Source organism: Zeus faber (assembly GCF_960531495.2).
Source record: "Zeus faber genome assembly, chromosome: 20".
NCBI lineage: Eukaryota > Metazoa > Chordata > Actinopteri > Zeiformes > Zeidae > Zeus > Zeus faber.
In genome coordinates, this window is record NC_137207.1 from 23,827,112 (window position 1) to 23,837,515 (window position 10,404).

The following is a 10,404-nucleotide window of genomic DNA, read 5'->3' on the forward strand; positions in this document are numbered from 1 at the left end:
GACAATACAACAAACACACTTGGTTCACTAACAGAGTCCTACACGTTAAAAACAGACTGGAAGCACAGGTCGTCCTCCACCAGGGAGGGAGAGAGAGAGAGAGAGAGAGAGAGAGAGCGACTACTCCTTGTAGTGTCAGTACATTACTGGATCTATTAGCCCACTACTGTTCATTTATTCACTAGTTCTGCTTCTTCTCGGTTCTCCTTCACCCTTGCTCCCCTCCATAGCTGCTGGCCTGGGAGCCGGGCCACGAGGAGGAGGTTTCCATGGTTACGGTGCGACCCAACTTCCAGGACAGCGTCCACGTGGGCTACGTGGCGGGCCTGAAGAAGTTCACCGAGTACCAGACCTCGGCGATGTGCTTCACCACGCCCGGCGACGGGCCCCGCAGCACCCCCCGGGGCCTCAGGACCCACGAGGACAGTGGGTGTCTCTCGCTCGCCCTCTCTCCCTCTCTCTCTCTCTCTCTCTCTCTCTCTCTCTCTCTCTCTCTTTCTCTTTTTTTTTTTAGCTCTTACTCCTCGCTCCTTGCTCGAAGCCTAATGGTCTCTCACTCTAGGGGGACAAGACAAGCTATTTCCTCTCACTTCTACCACTGATTCTTTTCAGTCTCTCTCTCTCTCTCTCTCCATAACACTGCCCGCCCCCCCCCCCCCCCCCCCCCATGGTGGCGTTGCCGGTTGCGAGGACATGAGCGCCGTCCCACATTACCAAGTCCACGAGGCCAGATCCATTATTCATGCAGAACCCAGTCGCCCAGAAGTGCTAATGAACCACATCCTGAGCTCTGGCCGAGGACTCGCTGTAATTGGGGGACGAGTTCCTGTCCAGAGATTATCGCTTTAGCTCCTCAGAACACCAATAGCCATCACTGTCATCAACGGCTGACTTCCCTCCAAAATGAGTTCTCTTCCCGTTGCATATTAAAGAAGTAGCTCTGAAGCCAAATTCCCTAGCGTGGTACCTGAGAGGATGGGGTCGGGGGAGGTCGCCAAAAAGGAACCGGCGCTCGCTGACCACTCTTCCATTTCCGCCTCCGTACCCGCAGCTCCCGGCGCTGTCGGCCACCTGAGCTTCACGGACATCCTGGACACCTCGCTCAAGGTCAGCTGGAGGGAGCCCGGCGAGAAGAACGGAGTCCTCACAGGTGGGTTAAAAGTGGGATTGAAAGGTCGGACGAATGTAATGAAACAGCTGAGATCCAAGTGGCGAAAAGGTCCGAGAATTGAAGGTGTTCCTCGACGTGCCCTTGCTTATAGGGTCCGGGTTTCCCAAACAATAACTACGAACGTACAGAGTCGTTTTTGCACGCCGGCGTTGGCTGAGTTCACGCGGTTCATTCTATTTTTAATTTCCTATTTTGACCCCGTCGGCCGATGATCTACCGGTGGGAGATGAAAATGGGGTTAAAGGGAGGAATGAATGAATGTACCCGGCGATAATGGAAAAAGCTTCCATTGTCCAAGTGGTGGAAGGTCCAAGAGTTCAAGGAGTTCCTTAATGTTGCCGGGCCCGTATGAGCGTTTCCCAAAGGTGACCGATAAGGATAAAGGAACCAAGTTGTTTTCGTAAAGATGTTCTGAGCCACCATGGTGTTGAAAAGCGCTTCATAAAAGTTGCCGTTTTGCCGTCTTCAATAACGTCCCCTGCTGCCCACCAGGCTACCGCATCTCCTGGGAGGAGTACAACCGCACCAACACCAGGGTCACCCACTACCTACCCAACGTCACCCTGGAGTACCGGGTGACGGGGCTCACCGCCCTCACCACCTACACCATCGAGGTGGCCGGCATGACCTCCAAGGGCCAGGGCCAGCTGTCCTCCTCCACCATCTCCTCCGGAGTACCACCAGGTCGGTAGAAATGGCCGATCCTAACCAACCCGAACCACTCCAAGTGCTAACTGCTAGCTAAGTGCCAAATGATCAGATTGCACAGGCGCTGTATCGGTATCATATGGATGGCTGACGTTAAGTGTCAGTGCCTCGTTCGGGGACCCGGGGGTTCCATCTATTCTGAATCCAGTCATAATTGGGGCAAAATCTACGGAGCCTGGCGATGGCCGAAAAACGGCATTGCACCCAAGCGGCTGTAAAGCGTCGGCCAGGGTCTCGGGCCATGCTCCATTAACAAGCTCTCAACTCAGTGCCGCTCTGTTCTCCGCCGCGTTTGTCTCGTCGTATTTCCGGGAACGATGGATGGAAGCTGTTACTCTCCCCCTCGTGGTCGCTCCTCTAAACCTGGTGAACCGCCAGATTTAGCGTTTCGTTCCACGTCGCCGTCTCGTTGTTTTGGCACGGCAACAACACCAACCAACCAAAAATACCAAACCCTATTTCGGGTTTCCCCAAAGAAGAACCTTTTTTATGACCATTGCCTTCTCCTCGGCAATTGCTATTAAAATCACGTTAAATTGCGTAATAGAACTAAAGGGGCTCCCCTCGCTCACCGTAAAAAGCTGTCAAACGGAAGATTGTTTTACGGAGATGGGGGCAGTTTACAGCCCCCAAAACGCTCATTACCCGCAGTGTATATGTAAAGATACCGCCTGAGCACCTTGGCCCCGGAGATACCGCTAAACGCTGAACGTAGATTGGAAACGGCCGTTGGCGCCGATGATTTAGAGGCGATTATTTCACCGCGGAGTCATATAATATGTCCATTTCATTAGGGGTTGAATGGTTCTGCATTTAGGAAAACCCCGGGAAAAAAAAAAGCCCTCAGTGGTGCTTAGGGCGCCCGCAGGAGCAATTATATCCTGATAATATTAACCCAGTGTCCACATTATGTCACGGTGTGATGTTCCCATCTTCATAACTAGGATTTATGCATCTGGAAAGGTGATTTCAAAGACTTAGCGGAAGCAAAGCAACGGGGAGAAGTATGAGATAATGAAGTCTGAAATCAGGGAAATATATTTTTCGTTAACACACATTGTGTGTGACACAACATTGTAATATTTATCATAAAAATAACAGAGGTACATTTTTACATATTTGATGTTTTTTATGTGTTTCATGTCGGTGTTTTGTTTTCTTTATAAATGTATGTATGTCTAAAATGAAATATCTGAGGGAATCTATCTTTACACACACAGGAATTATTATTATTATTATTATTATTATTATTATTATTATCATATTAAATAATATATATTTTATATATACTGTATGTTATTCACATATTTTTGAAATGTTTCATTTTGATATTTTTATTTTTATATTATTTTAAATCTATCTTTCATTAACACACACACAAACAGATGTAACACCACACACACCTGCACCATTCTCTTTTTATTTTCCCTTCAGGATTTTGGAAATGAATACACAAGCATCCATTGTTGTAGCCGTCCGGTTGGTGTGTGTGTGTGTGTGTGTGTGTGTGTGTGCGTGCGTGCGTGCGTGCGTGCGTGTGTAGGTGGGGTTGTGCGTGTGTGCATGAGAGCGCGTGTGTGTGTGTGTGTGTGTGTGTGTGTGCGTGCGTGCGTGCGTGCGTCCCATCTCCCCAAATCTCGGTTTACGTCGTCAGTTCAGTTTACATGCACTACATGTGCCACCGCAGGGGGGCGCTGTTGTCGATTAAAAGAAGACATGTCAAGTGGGTAAAAGGATTCCCAAAAAAAGTACTGCATACGAGAGTCAGATTGAGGGAGGTTAATGTTTCAATCTCCTCTTTTTTAAGTGAATTTAAATTCACAGCATATTAATGACTAGTTTACTAAAGCTGTACTTGGTACTTTAGTGCATTGGGAGCAACAATTGGTGGAAATATACTTTTAACACAATTTTTTATACTAAAAATGAAATATCAGTCTGGATGTTTTGGCTTAAACAATTGTGTTTATTATTCATTTGATTTTCCTTCTGTGTATTTATTGTTTCTCCTCCAGAGCTCCCGGGCCCGCCCTCCAACATGGCCATCTCCAACATAGGCCCCCGCTCCGTCACCCTGCAGTTCAAACCCGGCTACGACGGAAAGACCTCCATCTCCCGCTGGCAGGTGGAGGCCCAGGTGAGCCACCCGCCCATCCCATAATAATAATAAAAAATAACAAGAACATATATTATTGTTAGGATTTTTTTTCAATTCTTAAAATGTATAAATTATTTATATGAAAAATTACATATTTTTTCCATATCTTTTGTTTTATTTATATTTTATTTCAAATACATGTTTAAATGATTATTTCATCTTTTTTTTTTTAGCCTTGACAAAAAAATTCTCATAGTATTTTTTCAGACTGTATGTTTCCTCTTTTTTTTTGTATCTTTTACATACTTTATATTTCCTTTCCAAACGCAAATAACAACTTTAAATCTTGGATCTCCCTGTAGTGTCATCCACGGCTAAACACTCAACTTACTCTACAGCCAGTTTTCTTTTTTTCTTTTTTTTTGAGCCATTCGAGAGAATCCATCATTCCTCTCTCAGCTTGTTTTTACGACCGTTTCCGTCTTCTCTCCCGACAACGCGTAAACTTTGTCTCCGCCTCCGCGGAAGGTGGGGGTGGTCGGCGAAAACGAGGACTGGGTGACGGTGCACCAGCTCCCCAACGAACCCGACGCTCGATCCATGGAGGTCCCGGGCCTCAACCCCTACACCTTCTACCGGTGAGGACTCTCACACGCATTATTACTGTTATCATCAACACTATTACATTATTCACATGTGGAATACTCCAGAGCCGAGGAATGATTAAGCAAAAATAACATTTAAAAATATTTATCACACGCCTCTATGGAATACTCCGTTCTGATTGGTCGATTGCGGCAATCGGCGGTCAGTTATTTTCTGAATAATGGGCGCTGATCTATTATTATCGCATTATCCCTTACTTAAATGACAATCCCTCGCTTTAATTAGGCAGATTCTCCTCTTTTGTAGGAGGGATCCTGTGCTGGGTTGCTATCAAACTGCCTTTCTTGGGTGTTGTTTTGTGATACCGACCGGCCATGCACATTATTATCTATTTAGTCAACATACTGTACACTTAGGGTAACCAGACGTCCCGGTTTGTCGGGTTTCGTCCCGGTTTCGAGCTTGGTGTCCCGAGTCCCGACAAATATCTGTAAAACTCAATAATGTCCCGGTTTTCAACATTCACTGCCAAATTTGCGCCAGCGCAATTTGCGCCCCTGTCTCCCTCTCCATGCGTAAGCACCGTGCGTAAGCGCCGTGCGTAACGGCGACGCTTTCTCAGTCACTCTCGGCAAAACGGCTGGAGCCGGGCCTGTGCACTTTAGGGTCCCGGTTTAGGGGTTTTACATATACCAACGTTAATACACATACACTCCCGTGTCCCACAATAGTACGATTAATACTTCATATCAGGGTGAAGATCTCATTGGAGATAATCCTGCTTTAAGAATTTCCCACTGTACAAATGAATGCACAACGCACGAAATGTGATAAATTAGCTGTCAGATAACGCTGCAGATCTGGGACAACGGAGGCGGCGGCGGAGCGAGATAAGGTTTGTCTCCAAACTCCCGCCGGGGAAACCTTATCTAAGTCGTCTGAACGGAGGGAAAAGGGAAAGGCTTACTTTCAGTCGTCACGATGATTGTGATTGGGATGTTTTGTTTACACTCGGTGCAGAGACCTCCATCAAGGCGCTGTCAAACTAAATATGATAACCAAGAACAAGGTTGATCGCTGAAGAAATGCTCGTTCAAGAAAATACAATCCAACCTATCCTTTAATAATAATAATAATAATAATTTATAATAATAATGATAGAATAGAAAAATAAAACCATGTTTACCTCTGACCCCTCTCAGGCTCCGTATGCGGCAGGTGAACATCGTGGGCACCAGTCCTCCCAGTCAGCCCTCCAGGAAGATCCAGACCCTGCAGGCCGCGCCCGACATGGCGCCCGCCAACGTCACCCTGCGCACGGCCAGCGAGACCAGCCTGTGGCTCCGATGGGTGGTAAGTTCCCCAAAAACGCAGCTTTCTTTCCCCATGGTTTTATGGTTTATCTAGACAAACTGGCTGGAGGTCAAGGTAGTTGCAATTACACCATACATACTGTATAGACCAGTGGTTCTCAACATGGTGTTCAGGGTCCTCCAGGGGGTCCTTCAAGGGGGTTCCCGGGGGGTCCCCGGCAAAAGGACACAGAGTTAAACTTCACCGTTATTTATCTACATGACGTGAGCACCATTTGAGGATGTACAATAATGTGTATTTATTTATTATTTGCTCTGTTCCTCATTGAAAACCTGGAAGAGAAACTTGCTCTAATTCCGAAATTGCTCGTCCTTGTCCTCGTCCTTGTCCTCGTCCTTGTGCTTGTGAACCAGCCCCTGCCGGAGTGGGAGTACAACGGGAACCCGGAGCTGGTGGGCTACCGGGTCCAGTACTCACGGACGGGCTCGGCGGGCCGCGCCCTGACCCACGTCGTGGCCGACCGCCTGGAAAGGGAGTTCACCATCGAGGACCTGGAGGAGTGGACCGAGTACGAGGTCCGGGTCCAGGCCATCAACGGCATCGGGACGGGGCCCTGGAGCCAGCCGGTGCGGGGCCGGACCAGGGAGTCCGGTACGGGGACCCTGCCCACTTAAGCAACCCTCAAATAAAGTTGTCTTGTTTTGTTTTGTTTTACACAAAAGCAATTCAAGCAGAACTCCTCCATTGTTTTTTCATAATTTCTAATTTCTTTCATAATTGTTTTTTCATCCTCCATCCATCCTACAACCACTCTACATCCACATCCACATCCATCCTACTCAATGCTTAATCCATACTACTCTATCCTACTCCTTCCAACTCCATGCTCCATCCATCCTACTCCATGCTACATGCAACCTGCGTCCATCCTATTCCATCCTACTGCATTCTACCCCATCCCACATACTGTACAACCTACTCCATCATTCTTCATCCTACCTCCACCCTTTGTCCATACTACTCCATTCTTCATCCATCCTTCCCCAACCTGCCCCATCACACCTCATCCTACCCCATTCTACATCCCACCTACTCTGTACTACGCTTTTCTACTCCATCCTACATTCATTCTACTCCGCACTACTCTATCCTACATCCATTCTACTCCACCCTACATCCATCCTACTCCTTCCTACTCCATCTTACTTCGTCCCATGCCGCCCTGCATTCACCCCACCCCCTCCTACTTCCATCCTCGGGCCATCCTTCTTCGTTCTACATCCATCCCATATCCATACTGCTCCATCCTTGATCCATCTTATCCGTCCTACTCTATACCATTCTATACTACTCCATCCTTCTCCATCCTACTCTATGTTATTCTATACTACTCCATAGTACTTCATCCTGCGTCCATCCTTCTCCATCCTACTTAATCCTACTTCACCCTACTCCATGCTACTCAATTCTATTCCATCCTACATCCATCCTACTGCATCCTACAGCCATCCTACTCCATGCTACGCCCATTTCCTCTCAACCAAGTGCACTCCAGTCCACTCCATCCGTCATCATCCGTGATGAACAGCGTGTTTTGCAGCATGTGTTGGAATGTGTGCGTTATTAGACTCCCAGGAAGTAACAAGCGCACAGTTATGTGGTTTTACATCCCGCCACATGTGGATCTATGTGTGGGCACATGCAGCTCGCAGGCCTCTGGCTCTTTTTCCAAATACCCGCCTCGGTTCGTGCACATATTTCCTTCTTTTTCTCTTTCTTTACCAAACAGTCAATGCAATTTTTTTCTGCATTTTTTTCTGCATTTTTTTTCTTTCAGTCAGTTTGTTTTCCTCTCCCTTCCTAGCTCTCTGTGCTTTTTTTTTTTTTTTCTCGCTTGTTGCCAGACCTTTTGTCGGGAGGAATAAGTGATTTGGGGGGGGAGTGAGTGGAGTGAGTAGGAAATTGGGACCATATGGGCTCGAATGTGGAATTCCTGCGCTCCTTTCTTTTTCCCCTCACTCCAGCAACTTCTTAGGAATCAGAGCGATGCGTCCAGCCTCAGCAGCCAAGTAAAAAGGTCTGAAAAAGAAGGTCCACTGTTGTAGTCTGCTTCCATGACTGGCAGTCACGATAGAGCAACTCACATTCATGAAACACACAAACACCCCCCACACACACACACACACACACACACACACACACACACACACACACAAATAATTGCACCCACTATTACCCAGGTTGCTATAACAGCCTATCTAACCTCCCAATGGCCTGTCTCTCGCTCTCACACGCAGCTGAATAATAATGCCTATCACACGGCTCTGTGGAATACTCAATTCTGATTGGTCGAGAGCGCCAATCAGCGGTCAGTCATTTCTGAATAATGGCCGCAGATCCGTTAACAATGATTGTTGTCACAGTCAATCCACTTCTCTCGCCTGGATTCACATCCCTCATTTTTACGCCACCTACATACCACTCTGAACACTGAATAGCGGTGACATCTTGTGACACGACATCAAAACTGCAATAAGTCCAATACGTCGGATTACACATTAAGAATAATAATGATAATAATTGTGGACTATTTTCATAGTGGAAGCTAAGAAGCGGATTTTGTGTCACAGAGCGTGCCACTGCATTAGGCATAGTAGCTTGAAAACTATGGATACTACTAAATCAATATTCCGCGGCTGTGTAATAAGTGAGATAATATGCTGCCAACCAGTCATCATCACAAAAGAAACTCGTTCAGAGTGATACAAAGTCCTGATCATCCTCCGCAGGGCTAATTTACGATAATGACCGGCTGGCTGCATATTATCCCTCACAGTGCTAAAATATACACAAGCACCAAAAAAACAATGCCGAATGCAAAGCGAGCGTATACAAGCGGTTGTACCACACTGACACTAAAAACAAAACACATTTCTCTCTCCTTTGCTATCTAGTCCCTTCCTGCGGTCCATCCAACGTGTCAGCCTTTGCCACCACCTCCAGCAGCATCCTGGTGCGCTGGTTCGAGGTTCCCGAGCCGGACAGGAACGGCCTCATCCTGGGCTACAAGGTAGGGCCCACGGACAACAAGGATAGGACGTAGAAAGGACGAGCGCGGTCCCGGTATACCTTCTACCGTCCCCCTTCCTGTCCCCAGGTGGTCTACAAGGAGAAGGACTCGGACAGCGCTGTAGAGTTCTGGACGGTGGAGGGCAACGCCAGCCACAGCATCCAGCTCACTGGCCTGGGTAAATACGTCCTCTATGAGATCCAGGTCCTGGCCTTCACCAGGATCGGGGACGGACGCCTCAGCTCGCCGACCATCTTGGAAAGGACTCTGGATGACGGTAGGAATGCAGAGAAATGTACTGAAGATGCAGTGAATACATGCACTTCGAATAAATGACGAGTTATCCATGAAGAGTATGGGCTACTCTTCATGGGCTACTCTTCATGGGTTCTTCATGAACTACCTCCATGAAGTGTCCATGAAGAGGCTCCTCATGGACCAAATCGATACTGATAATATGTTAGCTTTTTTTTTTCTTTTTATTTTATCAAAATGGACAGTTTGTGCCACACTGTGCCAGACAGTGTTGGATATTTGCGAGGCTTTTAGAGGCGTCTATTACTAATACAGAATGTATAATCAGTTTTATCACCTTTTTGTGCTGTGCTGGAAGGAAAATAGTTTTCTCACAAGTCAAGCCAACGACGAATCCTTTTTTTATTTATCAGTAGTTGTTATCGAGGTCTTAAAAGAGCGGATTGGAGGATGAAAGTGGTCATATATTATATCCTTGGCTGCATGAAAATCACTTTATTTTTTTCTATTTCCACTTTATCTTATCATTTGTCTCGCAGTGCCAGGACCTCCAGTGGGCATCCTGTTTCCAGAGGTGCGGACGACCTCGGTCCGACTCATTTGGCAGTCGCCCTCCCAGCCCAACGGCATCATCCTGGGTCAGTAGAGTCCTGACAAGTCCTCGCTGCAGTGATTAGAACTGAAACTTTCCATTAGAATCACTCCAGTGTGGGACTCCTTCCAAGGAAAACTTTGGTAACTCGGTGTCTTTTGGCACTTTCCAGGTTACTTCCTAATATAATTAAACATAATTCTATTAGGAACGAAAACAGAAAACTGCAGGCTTTCCAGCTGTTCCTCATCTGGACATACTAAAATTATACTATTCTAAACTGGTATTACTGTACTAAACGGTAAACTTGGTGGATAAAAGGACAATAAAAAGCTTATTGATTGATGCAATTAAATATTTTTCTAACCAATTTTAGAGTAGACTCTTTATACAGTACATCAATCCTCCTTAGACATGTACAGATAGAAATAACATATATAAAATATAAAATGCAAATTAACAATAAACAAGAGAAGTAAACCTACACATTAGCAATAAACAATAAAATTGACCTAAACATTTATACAATAAAAATAAATCAGAGAAATAAGCAATGTATCAACAATCCACAGTCTGACAAAAATAGCAAA

The 10,404-nt window shown here is 46.3% G+C and overlaps 1 protein-coding gene across 1 annotated transcript in view; it reads left to right on the forward strand.

Moving 5' to 3' along the window:
* sdk2b (sidekick cell adhesion molecule 2b) overlaps positions 1–10,404 on the forward strand; it is a gene marked incomplete at its 3' end in the record, with an annotated part of 96,718 nt that overhangs the window by 56,610 nt on the left and 29,704 nt on the right. Inside the window, exons 18-27 of the mRNA XM_080020748.1 lie at positions 231–426; positions 1,052–1,150; positions 1,664–1,855; positions 3,895–4,016; positions 4,506–4,615; positions 5,786–5,936; positions 6,311–6,548; positions 8,852–8,967; positions 9,055–9,244; positions 9,762–9,860. Of these exons, the coding sequence (XP_079876874.1) occupies positions 231–426; positions 1,052–1,150; positions 1,664–1,855; positions 3,895–4,016; positions 4,506–4,615; positions 5,786–5,936; positions 6,311–6,548; positions 8,852–8,967; positions 9,055–9,244; positions 9,762–9,860 (1,513 nt within the window). The remainder of the gene's footprint in view (positions 1–230; positions 427–1,051; positions 1,151–1,663; positions 1,856–3,894; positions 4,017–4,505; positions 4,616–5,785; positions 5,937–6,310; positions 6,549–8,851; positions 8,968–9,054; positions 9,245–9,761; positions 9,861–10,404) is intronic.